General features: G+C 37.2%; 1 protein-coding gene across 1 annotated transcript in view; it reads right to left on the bottom strand.

The window, feature by feature from the left end:
- Nucleotides 1–23560, bottom strand: part of RNF145 (ring finger protein 145) — a 54362-nt gene that overhangs the window by 7311 nt on the left and 23491 nt on the right. Inside the window, exons 4-8 of the mRNA XM_037152231.2 lie at nucleotides 23014–23105; nucleotides 13610–13845; nucleotides 10739–10914; nucleotides 7298–7438; nucleotides 4510–4692 (exon numbers count right to left, since the gene is read on the bottom strand). Coding sequence (XP_037008126.2) covers nucleotides 4510–4692; nucleotides 7298–7438; nucleotides 10739–10914; nucleotides 13610–13845; nucleotides 23014–23105 — 828 coding nt within the window. The remainder of the gene's footprint in view (nucleotides 1–4509; nucleotides 4693–7297; nucleotides 7439–10738; nucleotides 10915–13609; nucleotides 13846–23013; nucleotides 23106–23560) is intronic.

Raw genomic sequence — 23560 nt, 5'->3', positions numbered from 1 at the left:
TAATCAGAATGCTCACAGAAATGATTTGAGTACAGGTACAAAATGAAGGAAGTAGTGAAGGCTATACAAAGAAAAATAAAAATATATATATACAGGGAACCAACAGCCAAAAGAAGGACACCAGGACTCATATCAATGATTTGAACAGAAGGAAGAAACAAACATTAAACCAAAAGAGGAAGAAATAAAATTTCCAAAAAATGAGAAGGGGTTTAGGAAGCTCTAAAACAATAAATATTCCAACATCCGAATCATAGGGGTGCCAGAAGGAGAAGAAAAGCAAGAAACTGAAAACTTACTAGAAAAAATAATTAAGGAAAACTTGCCCAATCTAGCAAAGGAAATAGACATGCAAGTCTAGGAAGCTCAGAGAGTCCCAAAGAAGTTGGGCCCAAGGAGGAGCACACCAAGACATATCACAATTAAATTTCCCAAGATTAAATACAAGGAATCTTAAAAGCAGTAAGAGAAAATGAAACAGTTACCTAACAAAGGAGTTGCCATAAGACTATCAGCTGATTTCTCAAAAGAGACCTTGCAGGCAAGAACGGACTGGAAATAAGTATTCCAAGTCACTAAAGGCAAGGACCTATATCCAAGATAACTCTATTGATCAAAGCTATCATTTAGAATTGAACAGCAGATAAAGTGCTTCCCAGATAAGGTCAAGTTAAAAAAGTTCATCATCACCAGGCCCTTATCATATGAAATGTTAAAGGGACTTATCTAAGAAAAAGATCAAAATTATGAAGAGTAAAATGATGACAATATCACAACTATCAACAACTGAATCTAAAAAACAAAAACAAAACCAACTAAGCAAACAACCAAAACAGGAATGGAGATCACAGGGAGGGTTATCAGTGGGAAAAGGTACAGAGAATAAGAAGCATAATTTGGTAGGTACAAAACAGACAGGGGGAGGTTGACAATAATATAGGAAATGGAGAAGCCAAAAAACTTATATGCACAACCCACAGACATGAAGTAAGGTGGGGAATGCTGGAGGGAGGGGGAATGCTGGAGGAAGGGGGTACAGGGTAGAGGGATGGTAAAAGGGAAAAAAAATGGGACAACTATTAACAGCATAATCAATAAAATAAGCTTAAAAATAAAACATCAAACATTAAAGATAAAAAAAAAAGAATCTTAACAGCAACAAGGGAAAAGCAGATAGTTACCTACAAAGGAGTGCCCATAAGACTGTCAGCTATTTTCTCAAAGGAAACTTTCCAGGCCAGAAAAAGGACTGGCAAAAACTATTCAAAGTGATGAAAAACAATGACCTACAACTTAGGTTACTCTATATAACAAAGCTGTCATTTATAATCAAAGGACAGATTAAATGCTCCCCAGACAAGGTAAAGGTAAAGGAGTTCATCATCGCCAAGTCATCATTACATGAAATGTTAAAGGTACTTATTTAAGAAAAAGATGATCAAAACTCTGAACATTAAAATGTCAATAAATTCAAAACTATCAACAATTGAATCTAAAAGACAAACTAAGCATTGCTTAAACACACAAAACAGAACCAGAATCACAAACATGGAGATCATTTGGAGGGTTATCAGTTGGGAGGGGAAGGGGGAAGAACGGGGGAAAAGGTGCAGGGACTAAGATGTATGAATTGGCAGGTACAAAACGGGGGATTTTAAGAATGGCACAGGAAATGGAGAGGCCAGAGAACGTATATGCATGACCCATGGACAGAAACTAAGGAGGAGGACTGCTGGAGGGAATGGCGAGTACAGGTGAAAGAGCAAAGGAAAAAGATTGGGAAAATGATAATAGCATAATCAATAAAATATATTAAAAATTATAAATGTTTGAGCCCTGGCTGGTGTAGCTCAGTGGACTGAGCATGGGCCTGCGAACCAGACAATTGCGGTTCGATTCCCAGTCAGGGCACATACCGGGGTTGCAGGCCGGTTCCCTGCAGGCCAGTTCCCAGCAGGGGAGGCACGAAAGGCAACCATACATTGATGTTTCTCTCCCCCTCTCCTTCCCTTCCCCTCTAAAGATAAATAAATAAAAATAAAAATAAAAATTATAAATGTTTGTATATCTGTATGGGTACACACACAAAAGTCCTACTGCCCAAATTTAAACCCCTTGGAAAAATGAACAATAACTCATTATTCATACAGCAGCTCTTAAGCACAAAGACTTGTTTGAAGTGCCAAATATAACTTGAAAATGCATTTCTGCTTGGTATTTTTCAAATCCCTTTCCAATTATTTTTCAAATCAGTTTCCAATTATTTTCTCCCCTATCCATCTAACTATCCAAGTGCCAGGCCCTATGAGGTAAGCAGGACAAAAGTTATCATAATTATTTCACAGGGGAATAGTTACAGTTACAACTTTATGCTTTTAAGACATGTAACAAATCAAGTGAACTTTTAGACTTAGATCTCAGTTTCTCTTTCTACCTGAACCCTACTGTCAACAGTGCAATAACACACGGGAGAAGCCCCAGTTATGACCAAAGGAGAAGGAACATAATTTTTCTTTTGTTTCGCTCCTCACACATTGTAGTATTTTAATAGATTTATTTCTAATGTGCCTGAATTTAATAAAGATTGTATACCAACTTCTAAAAGATAAATATACAAAAACATGCCCTAACAATCACCTTAAGTAGAACTTAGAAAAACCTCTGTGTGCAATAGAAAAAAAGTGATTTCTACCCCCTATAAAGAGCTACTTACTCTATGTAACCAAATTATAAGCAAACAGATGATGTAGGGCCTTATTAACTCTACAAGGGATTACGGGGAAGAAAGATACTAGATACTTCCATTTCTTGAGTAAATAAAAGCCAAAGTTAGAGCAAATTTTTAAAATAGTGATAAAAAATGTAGAAAGAAATCAGTACCCCCAAACAGCTATGCCCTCTCTTAAAAACAAAACTCAATTACAATCTATATAAACTGAATATACAGACTTAAAATAATTATTTAATGATTTCTTATAAAACATGAACACAGATCATTTAAAACCCTTATGAAGAAATGTAAATTTCAACCAAAAGAGTTTATTAAAGTTTGTCTGCAACAAAATTAAGCTGTTTTAATTAGGCATCAGCATCTGTAATACATTCTCAAATCTGTGCAAAGCATCTCAGGAGACAAAAAAAAGTAACATTAATTGTCCTTCCTACCTTTATATTATAGGTGGGAGGAAAAGTAACCACACACAGTTAAATGCTATACTGTGTGAGAATCTCTATAATTAGCAAAGTAGAAAAGAAAGTGCATTATTAATATGGTAGAAATTAAAGCTAAGCACTTCTGGAAAGTGCTTTACATCAGTTCTTGCCACATTTCTGTTATCAGAAGTTGAGGGACAGAAATAAACCTGTCAATAGCCCTCTTCTGATATTCAAAACATAATTTTACTTTTGTAAAGAAAGGCAGGCAGGAAGAAATGACTGCAACAGTAATTACACTATGTTAGGTGATAAATTTTAAATAATTTTCTTTAGTAGAGCAACTTGCTTTGAAACTACTTTTCAAAATCAAGCTATGATCCACTTCTATGAAGTAGTAATATATTTACATATATATACAAACATGTATTTAAATACCTACCCAACAGAATATATACAGTATACAGTCTTAAATTTATGTCAAATTTTTGTGTGTATTATACATATATACACAAATATTCTTATTTAAGCAGCTAAAATTCAATAAAAACCTTATGTAGTGAAATTATGTATTTTTTCTTTCTCTTGCCTAAACTTTCCATAGTATTATGTTCATATTAATGTAAGCTTAATTAATTAATTAATTAATGCCAAAGGATATTCCCAGAGATGATAAAATAGTACTTAAGTCAAAAACAACCCAATTTAAGTGGCTGTTAACTATTGACTTCGCCATTGAGTTGGGCATCTTAAATGCTTTTAACAAACCTTAGAAGGTTTCTTATCCGGGGACAAAAAGATAAATTTGACAAACTACAACAAAATGCTAATTTGGAATGTTAAAAATCTTCTGTGAAAATTCTATCTCCCAAAACATTGCCTGCTCCCTTACTCAATAAATACTAACACTACCAAATAAGCAATAAAATCAGGTATTTCTTTCCTTTTTTAAAAAAGATGTTATTTATTTATTTTTAGAGAGGGGAAGGGAGGGAAAAAGAGAAGGAGAGAAACATCAATGTGTGGTTGCCTCTCACATGCCCCCTACTGGGGACTGGGCCTGCTACCCAGTCATGTGCCCTGACTGGGAATTGAACCAGCGACCCTTTGGTCTGCAGCAGGGTGCACAATCCACTGAGCCACACCAGTCGGGGCTAATGTGACTTAACTATAGGAATCTTGAGAGAGAAAACAACATAAAAGCCAGCCATATAAGAAAAATAACAATGTAAAGTTGTTAACTCAAGCTGACACCAATTATTCACAGGTTTTCTGCCTCTAAAACAGTATCTAAATCTTCAAACAACAAGCTCACGTAAAGCATATCATAAAAATTTCCTTTAGGAATTTTCTTACTTGTCTCTAGACGCTCCCAGGGCCAAAACAATAGGATCTGCAATCTCCAGCATGGACTGCAGGATGGAAGCCACGACGATGAAAAGGATAATGCTGAGCAGGAATGCCCGGTGCACCACCTGCAGCTCTATCAGACCAGTCTGCACTGCCAGGATCAGCAGCGTAACTCCTTCTGTCATGCCCCTAAAAAGCATACATTTTCAGGAAAAAAAAAAAAACCCAGACCAAAATCAGAATCTCATTTAATTCCAACAGAAAACAACTAAAAGCTTAGACTGTTGTTACATATTTGTGATCATGAGACAAAAAAAAACAAAAAAAACAACCTGGTCAGAATATTAACTTATAGGATCAATGCAATACTATACAACCATAATGTATCACTACATGTATAAAAGATAATAGCTGTTAATTTAACATACAAGAGGAAAAAAGCAATTTCCAAGATAAATAAAGTGTTCTAACCAGACTATGATAAGGAACAATGTATCTCTACCATTCTTAGGTATCTACTGAATCATACATACTTATGTCATGAGATACAAACAGATAAAACCTTTCTGGAGAAAAATGTGCTAATTAATTTAAAAGGAACATACCCTTCAACTCAATAAACTTACTGGGAATAACTTTCCCTATGAACATATTACAAAAGATATGTATCAAGGGAAATAGAGTGAATGATGGAACTTGTTATATGACATCATGGAGACACAATCAGCAAATCCAGACTCTGAAAAATGAAGTAGGACTATCTGGTGTCTACACAAATAAAATGAAAGAAAACAGTACAGGGTAGCAGGGACGTAAATGTTACAAGTGACTTAAGAGACATTATTAAGCGATTGCAATATGGGCTTTATTTGTCTCTTAAATTGCCCAAAGAAAATGTTTAAAACATTTTAGATAATCAGAAAAATCTGAATACCAGCTGGTGTATTTGATATCAAGGAATTCTTTTGTTAGGCATAGACATTCTATTGCAGATATGTTTTTTCAAAAGATTAACAGACTGAAATATTTATGAGTCAAATGATATTACAGCTGGGACAGACTCCAAACGAATGCAGGCAGGGGCAATGGAGGCAGGGACAGAGTGGGTGGAGGTCACAGAGGCACATGCGACACAACACTGCCCGCCCACACTACTGGGGATGGGCGGCAGGTACATGCGGGGTCATTTTACTGTTCTTTCCGCTTTGCTGGTTTGAAATTTGCCTGATCAAAGATTTAAAAACAAGAGACATGTATAAAGACACTTACAAGAGCATTACCTTTTAACAGAAAAAAAAAAAAAAAAGAGGGAGAGAAATAAACCCATATTTTGGAATACTATGCTTTCACTGAAAAGAATGAGATGTATCTCTGTGTGCTGACATAAAAAAAAACAAAACCACTATCTGAAACATGTTAAGTGAAACAACAAGGTGCACAATGCTGTCTATAGTATGGAAGAAAGCACTCACGCGGCGCACACACACACACACCCCTTTCCCAATAAGAAACTTTAAAACAGCCACAGGGATAGAAAGTAAACCAGAGAGAACACAGTTAATATTGAAGTAACTATATATAGTGTCAGATGGGTACTAGATTTACGGGCGTGAACACTTCATAATGCATGTAAATGTCTAATCACTACGCTGTACACTTGAAACTAATACTGCATATCAAGTATAATTGAAAATAAATTTTTCTAAAGGGGGAAGGGAGAATATTTTTTAAAAGAAATCTAAAAACCATCTATAGCTGTTACCTTTGGGGAGAAAAATGGGAAGTAGGGGGAGAGAGTTGTCACTTCTCTTTTTGTGCTTTTTAAATGGTATAAATTTTATAAACTTACACATGAATTTTTTTTCTTTCTTGCCCCCCCCTTTCCATTACAAAGGTATTAGCTGGGACTGGCAGGAAGACTGAACATAGATTTTTAAAAATTTTGTCATTAAGAAAAAAAAAAACCCATTGCCCTGGCTCATGTGGCGCAGTGGACTGAGCGCCACTGGACTGTGAACCAAAAGGTTTCCAGTTCAATTCCCAGTCACGGCACATGTCTGGGTTGCAGGCCAGGTCCCCATTTAGTGGTATGCAAGAGGCAACTAATTGATGTTTCTTGTGCACATCAATGTTTCTCTCCCTCTTCCTCCCTCCTTTCCCTTCTGTCAAACAAACAAACAAACAAACAAACAAACAAACAAACAAACAGGTGAGTGAATGAATAAAATAGTAACATACACCAAAAAAAGTCCCCTCCCAATTTATGAGGTATTCATCATCTACTAATTCTGAAATAACACATAAAAATTTAGAGTTTAAGAGATTATATAAATTTACACAAATGAAACTCCTACAATTAACAGAAATCATGACAACTTCTAGAATGTTTTTCCAATACCTGCTCTTAGTAATTTAATAACCACTCAATTAACTATAATATTCTGCATTCTTATTAATGCATCCTTTGGAACTTTGATTAGTACCAAAATTATATTCAAACATAAAAAAAAACCTGTAAGGAAGTATCAAATACAGAAATCTGATTTTAAAAGGGCTATACTTCAAATGAGGAAAGAACAGCTATCAAAAATCGCTAGAAGAAATTTAGAAAATGAAAGTGTCCAATATGCATTGTTATGTACATAGAATAAAATTCATCTTTTACACATGGGAATTTAATTATTTTTTAATAGTATTTTAATCCAAGTTTTACAAGCAACAATATTTATCATTACTTCTTCAAGTTATATAATAAGATTACAATTTCTAGAGATATTCAGAGTAAACGACTTACCGATTCATGGCGGGATCATTCATGAAAGCTCGATAGCCCTGCAGGTAAAACTTGCAGAGGGTCAGGACACCCAAGGCAACAAAGGAAACAGTGAAGACCAAGCCCAGAAGAGAGTAGGGAGTGCTGCAGCACTCAGCAATGCTAGAAGGAAGGAGGAAATATTGACCTAAAAATTGTCCATTTGGAATAAAAACATCTTAAGCTTTTAAATAACTGGCAAACTTGATCTGATCCTCATTAATTAAAACGCTCCAAACTAAAATTTCGGATAACATCTTCTAACCACTCTATTAATAATTTAAATCCAGTCTTATTACTACTATCCAAACCTGTATTTTCTCTACCCCCTTGGCAAATATTCAGCACACAGCACCATATATGAAACAAAGTCATCTTTATTTTTAGTTATCTAGCATCCTTCAAATGCACCATCTCTTTAAAACTCTAAAGGCTCAAATCTTGTTCAAACCTTAAGAAACACATGATTAACACATTGGTAATATTCCAAAGACACGTGTGGTCACGCACTGTCCGTTCTGGAGAATGGTGGCTGTTCTGATTGTTCGGCCTGTACAGCTGCTGCGGTTACCAGTCGAAATGCCGTTTTTGACCAGACAGAGACAGGGCAGGGTCTGTGACGACCTGTCTCGGTTCAACAGTCTCCTCCACACTGTCAGCACTTTAAACCTGATTTGATTTTGGTTTAGATAAGTTCATTTTATTCTGGGTTGTTTCAAAAGCATGTCCAAAAGTACAGTCCAAGACCATTTAAAAATAATTTTAGTATTGAGACTTAATAAACATTTGCTATGAATACCACCCAGAAGAACAGGAAGAAGGCCTTACTGTTACTCGGAAGCCTGGAAATGCTTTCATTTTCTATGGAAGTATTTCTTTGAACATCTTAGATATTGACTTACTGCCAAGTATTTTGCAAATATATGTAATATTATGTACCAAAAATCCAGATTTAGCATTTATACAGCACCTGAGAAATGTTCGAAGCACTGCATCTTCAGTTTTAGAACTTCGGTGAAGAATTTCATTTGGATTGATGAGGGATTCACTTAGGGGAATCACATCTGTCCGTTGCTAGGTAGCCCTCTGCCTCTGCTATGTAGTTACCCTTAGTACACAACTGCTCATGAGCTAGTATTTTCAATATCTAATGTTATGCAGACCTATGTACGTTATTTTATGTTAGGAATAAAAATATCACCAACCATGGTGGCTGGTAGCTAATTTTATGTCATTTACAGACCTAATTTCTAAAATGTTTGACATTTTTCTCAGAGAAAACAATTTTTTCCCATTAAAAAACAGAAAAATCATGGCTAAAAATACTAAAATACATACTTCATTCTCATTGGAAATCTGAAAGTTTTACTGAAGATCCATACTATTCTTGCCTCCACATTTAGAAAAATCTTCTACAACCTAAGAATATGATTTAATTACATTTTCAAGAGAAACACATTCTTTTTCTCTTGTTTTAGAAAACATTGTGGTGCTTTTCTAAAGAATGTACTAAAGAAAACAAAAGGTTTCAACCTAGCTTTGGGGAAGTGAAAGAGTTTGGGAAATTTGTAAAATTTTTTCTTCCCCTCTCTCTTTAGTGAGACATTTTAATGATTTTTTGTTTCTATTTTTTTAGCTGCAAAAGAGCCTTCTTTTTTTTTTTTCTGTCGGTTTGTTTAGTCACAGTGATCTTGCAAACCTGGAATCCTCCCTTTTGTAAGTAAGTTGTTCTTTGACAAGGCAACGCATACTTACAACCCGGCACACAAGGGCAGCCAAGAGGGCCAAAGAACGAGAGAGAAATTCATCAAAGCGCCATGTGGGAACTTCTCTATTAAAAACCAACGTAAAGTATTCTTAGTTTGAGGGGAAATTTATCCTATGTTTAAAATAAGTAATAGAAAAGTCCGTTTGGCAGTACATCTAAATCTCATCTAAAACTTCGCTATTATTTTCTCACTTTGTCACTAAGTCCAAGCACTGCCACAGCTTACGAGTTGCTGAGCCTACTTCCTCTGCTGCACTTCACTCCACCGGTGTCCATCCGGTTTCAACCACAGCCAGCGCCAGGGCCACGCTTAGGTTATTATTATTCTAACCACTGAATGTTATCTCTCTTTAAATTCAGCTACTTTTTGGATTATTTTTAAATTCTGTGTAAAACCTCAATAATATCTACACAAAAGCAGCAATAAAAACTTAGTAAATAGGGAATTAAAATGTGTTCAATACCAATTTATTGCATGTATATGGAAGCGACTTTTCAATTAAAAGTGTTACTTCCAGGAAATACAGAATCTGACTCAGTAAGTTTATTCTACTTTTTTGTTAAGACGGGTATTGCTTAACAAAAACAATGACCTTTTTATTAATATTTAACCTTGTGTAACATTTTCAATCTTAACATTTAACATGCTCCTTAAGGACTGTAACTTTGTCTTAAACTTCTCATTCCCTGTATCACTTAGTACACAGTATCTCATCATTTTGCATGCTTGAGAAACAATGGTTCTATTAACTAAAACTCAAGGCTTTCACCCACCTATATTCACTTTCCAGAAGCACAGTTTTTTCACTCTTGCCTTTTGAAGGGACTGTGAGCCAGAGAACAAAGATGTGTACCCTGTGCTAGATTCTGAGGGCGTGAGATCCAATCTCCGAGTGGAAACCGACAAATGTGGTTCTAGCACAAGCTCACAGCAAAGGCAGTGAAGTGGGAAAAGTCTCTGATGACTTAAGACATTTTTTCACACTACACATTAAAAACCGAGTCAGAATTCCTTTGGGTTAAACAGTAAAGCACTGTAATATACTCATTTCAGCAATTATTGGACTCTTTCTCAATCATGAAGTAAAACATTAAATATAATGGGGCCCAGTGAAAGCACAAAGTCACAGTGTTTGAACTCAGAAGAGTTCAGGGTCAGCGCTGCTTCTTTTAGCAGTGTCCCCTGGGTGGCTTGGCCCAGTGCCCTCAGCTCCAAATCGGTAATGATAACAAAGGCATCTCTCTCTCAGGATTGCGGAAAAGATTAAGTGTGAAGAAAAGTGCTTATTAGTGTGGCTGGCATATATTAAACACTCAATAAAGGATAGTGTTTTTAGTAACATTTTTCTTTTATTGACCCAATAATTTAACTTGAAATTGAAAAAATAGTTTTACAATTTGCCCCATACCTTTTCACAAACTTGCTGTACTCTGGTCCATACTACAGCCAAATACACCACCATTATTAAATTTCTATATTACAAGAACCTCCCTCTGTCACCAGATCTGGGCAACCACTGAATGAAAACCCTATCTTCATTAAATATGCAGTACTATGATACGGCTGATGAAAGTTAACTTGCAAAACTTACTACTCCTAGTTCAGTTTTCTCTTCCTAAGGTTATGTGCAGTATGGGACACTCTTACTAATTACCTTGTCAAGAAAAGGAAAAGAAGCCTCTCCCGTGACGCAGGTTGATCCCGAGTACTGAAATAGGAATAAATCTGAAGAGCAAATAAGACGAGCCAGAAAACCATGAAAAGTACAGGGACCACCAGCTGATTCCATAGGGACATTCCCAAGGCTAGAAGGCCATATACTTCCACGACCTGAATAAGAAAATAAGATAGAAAAACATCTTGTATCACGTCAATAAACACAAACACAAGGGTTTATTCTAAAGTACTTAAGAATAATTGGATTTTTATTGCAAAATGGTTTTAGATAAATTCTTTTAAAGTTAGCTCTACACACACTTAGCAAACAGCATATTTTAAAAAATGTACTGATTTTTCATTATTATTAACACTTGACCCACACTCATCAAATAGCAACAGTAAACTGCTCTAACAGTTCAGAGATAAAGTCACATGCAGAGTAAAACTACACCAAAGGCAACACCAAGAGACTTGGTGAACTTAACTCCTATCTAATCAAAATGATCAGGACTATCAAGAATGATGCAATATTGCTTGAGGGACTAGGAAAAATAGGAAATGTAAAAGGAAGAATTTTTCAGGGTTTATTCAGGAATGTCATAGATGACAGTTTGATGGAAGGAAGAATAATCATTGAAGTTTACTGTATTGTGAAGCAAAGATAATTGGGGGCTCCCACCCCCCAGATAACTAGCAAGTTTTTCCCTTTGCTCCTACTGTGTACTTATCAAGCAACATTTGTTGATCTGATTTGCCAAGTGCATTAACACCAGGAAACAAGGTACACCAAAAAAAAAAATACATCTATTTTAAGTCAATAAATTAGCTTTCTAGTTTATAAGAAATCTCTCACATAACTGACTCTCATAATCTGAGTTAGCCTACAAGCATAACCATGATGAAGTTTCTGGGTTACTAAGCCAAGGACCAGACCATGGTAACACAACAGGGTTCTCCCAGGCAGGATGCACGTCTAACCCAAGCAGTCACTGGTCTTGCTGGAGCTTTCAATGTGATGTTTCAATCAACTATAAAGATCTGAGATTAAAATACATGGACGTGCAAGCTGTTCTGGTTTCTAATTAGCATCTAAGTAGGAAAAGATCTTTAAGTATTAGTTAAAATACACTGACTTGCAGCTTTTTCTAAATTTAAATTTTTCCTCTATAAATCAATTTTTTTTTTCCGAAAATCTAGTCAAGATGAACCCCTCTTTCCTCAACTAGAAAATACCAGAAAGGAAAAAATGGAATTGCTCAACTAGCTGTAAATTATTAGCAGTAAACAGATCATTGTGAGGTAGAGAGTACTTTTTCTCCTTTCCATTCAAGGAACAAACAACTAAGAAAAAACCTGACAGTTTTCACTTCTTGCCTATCAAATTCTTTCCAGGTTATGAACTACACAACCTGTAACATGTCTTCAACTACAACACCAAGTGATGGATGAATCTTAGAGCAACTGAAAGGGTAAACACGACATTGAAAAATGGTGGCTTTGTCCTTATAGTGATTAAATAAATAGTATCCCATTAATACTTACTCAGTATCTACTGGATTTTTTTTTTGCAAACTAGGATAACTCCACAAGATTGAATTCAAAGAAAAAAATACACAGATTTATCACTTTCTGAATGCAACCACAAACCTTCTTGAAGCACTCTTCATGGAGGCACTAAAAATAACTTCTTTGGAAGATCTACTTTTAAGAATTGGCAACATTGTGTGAGATGAAGAAAAAGAAGGAAAAGTTAGGGCTAAGGCCAAGAGTTTATAGAAATTTTTCTGGGAAGTCTGCCCCTGGGGCTGCAAGAAAAAATTTTACACTTATTCTGTTTGGACAACCTGAGAGCTTCCTGTACCTTAAGGTCATGTATACACAGTCAAGAGGTACAAAAGAAGCCCTGCCTGGTATGGCTCAATGGCGTGAGTGGTGGCCTGAGAATCAAAAAACTGCTGGATCAATTCCCAGGGTACATGCCTGGGTTGCAGGCCAGGTCTCCAATAGGGGGCACTCAAGAGGCAGCCACACACTAATGTTTCTCTCACTCCCTTTCCCCTCTCTTGGAAAAAATAAATAATTTAAAAAAAGGTAGAAGAGAATGCCCATTTCAGTACTCTTTTTAAACCAAGATCAGTTTTAAGCTCTATTTTATATAGTGTACTGGAATTTCTCGATTAAATCAAATAGAAATATTTACCTCCTGAATATATTTTTTGTCTGAGAATAATATTTTAGAGCAAAGTCTGAAAAAAGTAGAAGGCAGAGCATATTATATTGGAAAGTCAGTTCAAGGACATACCTAAAAAATACCCATCCTATTACAGCCCAAAACTATTTAACTTCCCAGTTTAAACAAATTAGGCCAACATAGGGACAGAACTGCAGTTAGAGTAGGACCACAAAGGGAAGGGGGTGCGGGGGGGGGGGGGGGGAGCAGGATTTTCCCTCCAGGTATTCAATTCCGTATTATTTTTGTCTTCATTACAACAAATAATACATACTGAACATCATCTGCCTGGCACTGAACTCATTTGAAACTCACAGCAACACCATGAATTGAGTATGACTTCTATCTTGAGCTCCATATTATAGATAAGGGAAGATAAGTGGCCACCCCCAGGTTACACAGTTAGTACACAGCAGCACCAGAGGGAAAATGAAAAGAAATCACTTCCCTTTACTGCCTCTCAATAGAACTTCCTGAGAATCTCAGATGCTCCTAACCGGGTTGAAGACAGTTGCTATCTTGAAACAATCAAGATTATTACCATGACCAGACTGTGAAATAAAAGTGAACTAAATCTTTAATACATGTAATACTCATGTAGAATTTAATCTTCTTGTGTGTGGTTGTCAGTCTTACCTGAACCAATTCCCTGTATGCAGACTTGGCAAGGTTATAAGGTACTAAAAGATTAGACCCAAGAAAATAGAGAACTTCCAATCCAGTAAAAATCATAGCAAATTTGTTGATGATAACGATCGTCTCCAGAGGAACAAGACAGAGTCGTGCTAGCAGAGGAAGCATGTGTGCGGAAAAAAGCCAAATCTGCTTTGTTTTCATGACACAGGAGCATAAAGTACATACCACCAACTGACCTAAAAGGGGGAAGAAAAGGCATTTAATTCAGAGATAAGGTAACTGCAAAATAAAAAAAATCACAGTTGATTAGGATGATGACACGGCTTTTCTAATTAAGATCTTAGATCAAATTTTAACTTCATCTGACCATAATTACATCTTCACATGGTCTATGAATTCTGAGCAGCAATTCCCAAGATTTGGGGGGAAAAAGCAGCACAAATATCCGCTGCTCTTCATCACATTCCAGATAGCATTTATAATATGAAGAAAGTTTTTAAAGGTCTCATTTAATATTATAATTTAATTATTACTATTGTACATACAGCTCCTTTTTCAAAGGTGCTGAATATTGAACTCTTCTGTTCTATAAGGGAAAACATAAAATCCAAGAGATACAGTTACTTGTCCAAGATTATGCTGTGGTAAGATTTATTATGAAGCTTTTGATCTTTAATTGGTTTTACGGGACCCTGCAAGCCTTCTCAAATGACTCAATAATTAAAGTCAAAGATGAAAAGTTTAAGCAACAAATTCTCAAACAGGATTATGCAAAATCATGTAGAAAAGTAAAAGAAAAAAAAAAACTCTCAGCTTCTTATAAGTCTATCGCCCAAAGGTAGCACTGCTAATATCTTGGGACCATTACACGAAGTACCGTGTGCAAAGCCTTAGCAATATATTTGAAACTTAGTTAAGTGCCAATAATAATATGGATAACCAACAAAAGTTAGTTATCCATATTATTTATTACCTTTTCAGATTTTATGTGCATGACTATACATAAATCTTTTATATAAAAAAAGATGGCCTTGGCTGGTGGAGATCAGAGGATTGAGTGCTAGCCTGTAAACCAGGGGGTAGCTGGTTCAATTCCCGGTTGGGACACATGCCTGGTCTGCAGGCCCAGTCTCCGGTTGGGGGCATGCGAGAAGCAACCAACTGATGCTTCTGTCACACATCCATTATTTCTCTTTGAACCTCCCTTCCCCCTTTCTGAAAATACATAAAAGCTTAAAAAAAATGTGTATACAATATTTTGTAGTCAGCTCTTTTATAATCGGCTGTCATAATAAGTAAATATTTACTATGTAACTTTCTCTCTATACTAATAAATACGTATACATGGGTTTCTTTTAGTTGTATGTTACACTAAATAGATGTGGCATATTAACACTTCAATGTTTTAAATATTTCATAATTATAAAAAGCTTTGTTGCAAACAAGCTTGCATATTTGTGACATACTTGGAGCACATTTCCTAGTATTTTCTTAGACTTTATTCCTAAAAGTGGTATTACTGAGTCAGAAAAAGCATTTCTAAAGCTTTTGACACATACTATCAGATTGCCATAAACAAAACACCCAGTATACAGGGTGCCCATTTTCCCACTGGCTTGCCAACGGTGAAAATAATTTAAGAGAAGGGCAAGGAATATTCTCTAAGTTTTTAAAATTATTTTTTATTGATTTTGCTATTACAGTTGTCCCAATTTTCCCCCCTTTGACCCCCTCCACCCAGCACCCCCACCATTGTTCATGTCCATGGGTTGTGCACCTAAATTCTTTGGCTACTCCATTTCCTATACTGTTACATCCCCATGGCTATTCTGTAACTACCAGTTCATACCCAATCCCCTCACTTCTTCACCCATTCCCCCACACCCCCTTCCCAACTGGCAACCATCAAACATTCTCCAAATCCATGATTCTGTCTGTTCTTGTTTGCTTAATTTGTTTTTTAGATTCAACTGTTGATAGATTTGTATTTTTTCCCATTTTATTGTTCATAGTTTTGATCTTTTTCTTAAATTAAGTCCCTTTAACTTTTCATATAATAAATGCTTAGTCACGATGATCTCTTTTAGTTTTCTCTTGTCTGGGAAGCTCTTTAACTGCCCTTCAATTCTAAATAATGGCTTTGCTGAGCAGAGCAATCTTGGCTGTAAGTCCTTGCTTTTCATGACTTTAAATATTTCTTGCCAATCCCCTCTAGCTTGCAGTTTCTTTTGAGAAATCAGCTGACAGTTTTATGGGGAGACCCCTGTACGTAACTAACTGCTTTTCTCCAGCTACTTTTAAGATTCTCTCTTTATCTTTAAACTTTGGCATTTTCATTATCGTATGTGTTAGAGTGGACCTCTTTGCATCCACCTTATTTGGAGCTCTCTGTGTTTCCTGGAATTGCACGTCTACTTCCTTCACCAAATTCGCAAAGTTTTCTTTCATTATTTTTCAATCTGATTTCCAATTTCTTGCACTTTTTCTTCTTCTGGCACCCCTATGATGGATATTGGAAAGCTTAAAGTTGTCCCATAGGCTGCTTACACTACCTTTGTATTCTTTTTTTTCTTCTTCTTGTTCTGACTGGTTTTATTTACTTCCTTACTTCCAAATCAAATCATTGATTTGATTCTCTGCTTTATCCACTCTGTTGTTTCCTTGTAAATTGTTCTTTCTTTCAATTAGTGAATCCTTTGTTTCTGCCTGAATCGTTTTCATGTTGTTGAGGTCCTCACTAAGTTCCTTGAGTGTCCTTTATAACCAGTGTTTTGAACTCTGCATGTGATAGATTGCTTATCTCCATTTTGTTTAGTTCTTTTCCTGGAGTTTTGATCTGTTCTTTCATTTGGGCCATGTTTCTTTGTCTCCTCATTTTGGCATCCTCCCTGTGTTTGTTTCTATGTATGACTCCCTAGTAGATGTCCTGCAGGGTCCAGTGGCAGAGTATCCCCATCGCCCAAGTTGGGTACTCAAGATGCACCTGCTGTGTGAGTTGAGTACACCCTCCTATTGTAGATGAGCCTTGACTGCTTTTGGCAAATCAATGGGAGGGATTTACCCAGGCCAATCAGCTGCAAGGCCTGGTGTGACCACTGACCACCAACCTCTGCCCTCCATGGATAACCAGCTATGCACAGGCTGGGTGGTAGTGTTCCAGTGTGGTTTGTAGTTGTCCACTGGGTGTACAGCCTCTGGGATTTCCCAGTGGTTCAGGCCAAGGTCAGCCCCCACCTGTATTCTGCCCAGAGCCACCCTGCTCAGGCCATAAAGCAGTCTGAAATATCTGCTACTTGTACTGGGCTTGGAATTTGCCAGGCAAAGCCAAACTGTGAATCTACACTGGCTGCTGTTAATACCAGGCCTGGGATTACTTAGCAAGAGGTATGGGGCTGGGGCCAGCTGATGCTTGTTTAGTGGGATTTAAGAAGTTGTGAAGCATGAGCCAAGACCAGCCATTCATATGGAAAAGTCACCTTTAACAGTTTGGGTGGGTCGGTAAGTTGGGTGGGGCTGAGTCTCAGGAGATCTCCATGGCAGGGCAAACAGTGTTAGCCAGGTTGATGGAGTCTCAGATATGGCTCTAGTCTGCCAGCCTGTCAGGGAGGGCTCAGAAATAATGGTCTCTGCTCACCTTTCTGAGAGAAAGCTCTGTCCCCCAGCTCTCGCCTTGATGCCACACTTCAGTTCCTCCCCATGTGCTGCTGGTCCCTTTCAAGCTGCTACTCTGGTGCTGGAGCTCAGAGAAAGTGAATCTGAGTAAGTCCATGTGTGGGTTCTTTCAGGGGAACTGCTTGGGAGTCCAAATGTTTCTTCTACCAACTCAATCCCCACTGGTTTTTGCTGCCAGAAGTCATAGGGACTTATCCTCCTAGCACTGGACCTTATCTTCCTGGGCTTGGGGGCCTGATGTGGGGCTGTGATTCCTGGGCTCCCAGAGATTTACCTCCTGAATTTTTATCTACCGTACATGGATATGAGACCAGACTGTTCCGCATCTTCGCCCCTCCTACCAGTGTGGATGGACGTGGTTTCTTTAATTCCATAGTTGTCAGACTTCCATTCAGCTTGACACCTGACAGTTCTGAGTGACAGCTGTTCTATATTTCAGTTGCAATTTTGATGTCATTGTGTGAGGAGGTGAACCATATTTGCCTGGGCCGCCATCTTGACCACAGTGCTCTGTAAGTGTTCTAAATTTCTGTTTTGTTGATTACCAGTAGCAGTGACATTACCAATAAAAGTATAAAAAATTTGCAATCTCTTGGTGAAATGCTTATTCATATCCTTTGTCCATTCTTCTACTCGAATGTACAGCTTTCTATTGTTTGATCAAGACAACCTCCTTTGTTATATGATTCTATTTTCTCAATGTATCATTTGTCAGAATATTTTAATAACTTTTTGTTCTTATTAGCATTAAGTTTTTCTTTTTAAGATTTTTTTTTTTTAGAGAGAGGGAGAGAAACATCAATGTGTGGTTGCATCTCATGTGGCCCCCACTAGGAACCTGGCCCGCAACCGAGGCATGTGCCCTGACTGGGAATCAAACCAGCGACCCTCTGGTTCACAGCCCACACTCAATCCATTGAGCTACACCAGTCAGGGCTATTAATATAAGTTTTTATTGTAAATATTCAAACTTATCAATCTTCTCCTTAATAATTTCCACCTTTGGTGCTATGGTTAAAATCCTCTTACTCAAGAGTATTCAAGGTGAAGCAAAAGTAGGTACACAGTTGTTCATATGGAATACAAGAATAAACTGTGCTTCATGCACTCACCATGTAAACCTTTTGCTCCACCCTGTACAAGTGTATAACTGATTGCCTATGTCTTTTTTTATTAGCCTTTAATTGAAATATTAATACATTTCAAATTTATTTTACAAAATAGGAAGCAGAGATCTAAGTTTGTTTTCCCAGATAGTTTAGTCAATTGCCTCAAAACTATTAGAATCATCTAATTCTTTTCTCATTAATTTGGAATGCTACTTTAGTATACTTCAAAATCTTTTGGACATTTGTGTCTGTTGAAACTTGCAATTTTTTTTCAATGATCTACTCTGATGACAGTACCATACTGTTCCATTTCACTGACTGGACAAGTCTCCTCTCATTGCTCCTTTCAGAATATCTTGGAAATTTCTGAATATGTTAATTTAAGAATCACTTCGTATGGTGTCAGATAGGTAACAGACTTATCAGGGTGATCACTTCATAAGGTATACAAATGCCTAATCACTATGTTGTACACCTGAAACTAACATAACAATTGTATGGCAACTGTAATTAACAGCATAGATGAAACTGGAGACTGTTATGCTAAGTGAAATAAGCCAGTCAGTGAAAGACAAACATCGTAAGATCTCACTTATAAGAGGAATCTAATAAACAAAACAAACTAATAAGCAAAACAGAATCAGAAGCATGACAGCTATAAACTGGGGGGACTGGAAGACTGATGGAAAGGAGGTAAAGGCATTAAAGAACATACATGAAGAACCCATGGACATGAATAATGGTGTAGAGACTGACTACAGAAACGAGAGCAAGTTGGATGGAGAGAAGCAAAGGGGTAAAACATGGGACACATCTGTAATAGTACAAACAATAAAACATCAAAAATGAAAAAAGTGGCCCTGGCTGGTGTGGCTCAGTCAGTGGATTGAGGGCCAGCCTGCAAACCATAGGGTCACTGGTTCGATTCCCGGTCAGAGCACATACATGCCTGGGTTGCAAGCCAGGTACCCAGATGGGGGCACATGAGAGGCAACCACACATTAGTGTTTCTCTCCCTCTCTTTGAAAGTAAATAAAATCTTTTTTTTTTTAATTAAAAAAGTGGTTTTTTTAAAAGGTACCTAGAAGTCCCATTTTTCTCCCACAAAATTAATTTTAATTTTAGCCTTTAAAGACCTGATATTCATATAATGTGAAAAACATTCATGAAGGCATAAAAAAGAGGAAAACCCATGACAACAGAAAACTGAAAAGAGGCCACCAAGTGAGGTATGCCAACATTTTATAGGAGAAAAAACAAAGACACATGAGGCAACTACTGGTTTTGGCCAGGCCTATCCTGCCCCCCCACCCCCCGCTGGAAGGAAGACTGGAGAGGCTGGAACAGACTTCCAGACACCATGCACTGCCCAGGGCCAAGTGAGGCATCCAAAGGAAGAGAGGGGATTAAAATAAAAGTCTGCACCCCAAAGATGAGATCTCTCTAGACCCCCAAACACTGCTACCACATATGTTGCCACCCAGTTCTAGTCACTGACACAGGCTCCCCACAGAGAGGCCAGAAAGACCCCCCTTTACAGAAAATGACCAACTCTAAGGGAAATGACCTACAAACACACTTAAATCAGCCAGTCCCACCGAACACCAACTGTGTTCTCGCCAGTGGATGAGCCTTTTCTAATCACCAACTTAATAACTCACTTTAATACAAATGATCAGTCAAGGCCTCCCAGGTAGTTAAGTAAAATGTATGTATGGCTTAATCAGCCTCAGATATGGGCCTAGGAATCAGTATTCATAATTCTTTAAAAAAAAAAAATCAGGTGATTCCAATCTGGGTTTCAGAAACATTGCTATTTCATGAAAGGAAAAGACCAAAACAAAGAAAAAGATCTGAGGAAATAGAAACTGCAAGGAACAAAAGGAAGCTTCAAAGAGATGTATTTAAGAAATAAAAGACTGCCATACTAGAAAAAAGTATGTAATAAAAACAAGGTCCTAGATATTAAATATATGTAATAAGAAAATACCATAAAAGTGTTGGAAGATGGAAAACTTTAGAAAGTAAAACAAAAATGTGGGGCTGGGTGGGGGGGAGGGAGAGAAAGAACAGGAAAACAGAACTGTAAGAAAGTTAGGGGCTCAATGTACAAGAAACCTTATCCAATGAACAGAATTTCCAGAAAGGGACAAACAGAAAACAGCAGGAATGACACCTGAGAGAGGAGACGGATGGTACAGGAGAGAGCTGATTTTCATCATAAAACTGAAGTATTTCCTGACTTAATACTAAGAAAGATTAGGAATTTTCTTTCTGGCAAAGCTTACTTTCACTGTGCTCAGAGCTATGACATTTAAATTTCCTTGTTCAGCATGATGTAAACTTCCTCTAAGCTCTGAACATTCCCATAAGCTTATGCCAGCATACTGTGCTCAGTCTGGATATGACTCATGTGCTACGATGCTAAGAGAAGACGACTCCAATTTAGGTGGAAGGAGGAAGGAGTCGTACTGTTAGTTGAGCTCTCTCCTGTAGCTCCAGAAGAACAGGAAGTTGTTTACCGTGATGTGCCTATACCAAGGGGCAATTCTGAATAAATCAAAATCTCCATGCACTCCTTGGATTTTAGAAATTAGAAATATCCCCAAGAAATCCACAGCCCTAAAAAATGATGGTATATTCAAATTAGTTTTTCATTGTAACATCATTACTGAAATGGAAGAGGTAGAAAATTAAAATCAAAACTGGAAGAAAACATACTTCTTCCAATAGTTTACGGATTTTGTTTTATGTCTAATTAATTGAATCTTAGGTGAGTCTCCAGATTATTATAGCCACTGAAAGAAACAATTTAAGAAAGTAATTCAGATTAATACTAAATTGTATACTTTACAAACTTTCAATACTTTACAAGCTTTCTAACCTAGCAAATAATTCTCATGCTTGAATGTCATCATTACTGAGTACTCCAACTCACAGGATATACTCATTACCATCATCTCCTATCTTTTAAAATCCATTCTGAAGATCAGTAAGTGCCATAACTTTTCTAATCTGGCTTAAATTACACAGTCTCAATATAATAATAACCAAAACTTTGAAACTGATTGAGGCTTTTCCCCTACTCTGGCTCAGGCCCCGAGACTGTAGATAGAAAACCAGCATGAAAGGGGTGGAGCAGGGCTGGCAGGCTGCACCCTTTTTCTTTGCCAGCACCGGTTCACTCCTTCCACGTACCCAGGATTGAAACAGGTAGAGAAGCAGGAGAGGGAGGGAAGTAGGAAATTCTCTCTGAAAACAATACGGTTCTGGTGCTCCCTGGAATCAGGAATTTAAAACTGATCTTGGGCAATTTTAATGGATTCTTCTGAAATTGTTCCCACACTGTGGATCTTATCTGCAATACCCCTTGTGTTTGTCATGTACCCTCCTCTGGCTCCTGGGAATGTGGAAGTTCAATCCTTATTGGGGGTCTTAGCATCCTTCTAAAGGGGCCTCATGGAAGGACCTAAGAAAATTCCATAGAATCTTGGAAACTTCATCTAGTCCACTAGAAACTAACATCCTTTCCTAAACAGATTAGAAGACACAGAAAAACCCAAGAGTCATTCTCACTCCACAGTGAGAAAACTCAACAGCCAGCCATACCACTGTAGGCCTTTATATCAGATTAAAATTATAACATGAGGGGTATACACAGTTTTTATTTTCTGGTAGTAGCCTCATCTTTAAAAGTGAAATTAATTCACAATATACCTTATTTAACATAACATACCATAAATATCATATGGACACTCAAATTTATATAAAAAATTCACAAGACATTCTGCATCCTTTTTGTACAAAGTCTTAGAAATTGGACGTGTGTTTTACAATTACGGTGTATCTAAATGTGGACTAGCCACATGTGAAGAGCTCAATAGCCACATGTGGCTAGTTTCCCAAGGTGCAGCTTTAGATTTTGCAGGCCTGCTCAGACGCCAGTAGAGGGTGTCCACCCCCCTGCCCCAGCCACAGAAGACATGACTCTAAACTGTCCACCACTGAATTCTCTGGATATGATGGGCTGGGGAGGTATTTCGGAGAAAACAGTCCATTTAACGAAATCATCCCTCAATCTCCGACACTGGCCCTTTTAACACCGTCTGCATGGGTGAGGTTAAGAGTCACAAAACAAGTTTTCTCTCACTTCCTTTTTTGTACCTCTGACATAGGGGGTCCGGTACCTCACTTTACACTGTATCTACATCGTTTTGGGGTCTTATCCAACACTTCTATTTTTACATTCTGCTACCTGAATATTTCAATCATGTCTCAAGTTCTTGATGTTTCTGGCAATTTATTTTTGACCATAAGGTAAAGCTTTCAATAGTTATAAAATAACTTTAAGACACTGAATATTTTCATTTTAATCTTATTCATAATTAGCTTTATTAAAAAGTTAATCTTCCTAAATACTTAAAATGCCATTAAAAAGCACAAGCAACTGCAGGCAATGTATGATTATAAACACATAAACACCAATGCACAAGAAAAAAAGACTAAGAAAATGGAACATTTAACTGCGAGTCACTGAGTTTCCCATTTTTTCTGTGGTACTTATGCACCAATTTTATAATATAGTAAGACTGCTTGGTCCCTACCTACAATCACAGTACTTACCTATTAAGGCTGTGGTAAATCGATTCATGGAGAGAGGTTCTAAATACATTGGTCCTTCATAGGCAGACTCCAGTTCACTTCTAACGTAGTCCCTGAGTAAGTAAAATGATAAAAATGTATTAGATACATTCCAAGCACTGAAGGGGTAGAGAAGCAGCTCAAGCACAGAATTCTTGCATCTGTCCCCACATCTACACTAAGAAAAAATACAGATATAACAAATTATATAGAGATGGCCTTCATCTCCTTCCAAGCTTGGAAATAGAATTCACAGAAACTAAATTTTACTATGCAGGGAAGACAGCCAAACCCCCACTGTGAGATTTTCTTTCTTCCTATCACCTTCCTATCACCTTGCTGAATACTTTATGCCCAGTAAAAAGCCCATTGAGGTGTCATCTCTCTACCCTACTACTTACTAATACCCAGTAATATTATATTAAATTATTCTTCTTTTAACTGTATTACTCCATCCACCCTGTCTAATTTTCCCAAAAGTTTTGTCCCCAGTAACACTAATTAATTACAGGTAAAAATCTTAAACTAG

The sequence above is a fragment of the Artibeus jamaicensis genome, unplaced genomic scaffold (assembly GCF_021234435.1).
Source record: "Artibeus jamaicensis isolate MK-2021 breed Jamaican fruit bat unplaced genomic scaffold, CSHL_Jam_final contig_432, whole genome shotgun sequence".
Classification (NCBI taxonomy): Eukaryota; Metazoa; Chordata; class Mammalia; order Chiroptera; family Phyllostomidae; genus Artibeus; species Artibeus jamaicensis.
Note: the sequence above shows the minus strand (reverse complement) of the source record. Positions and strands in the feature narration are given on the sequence as shown.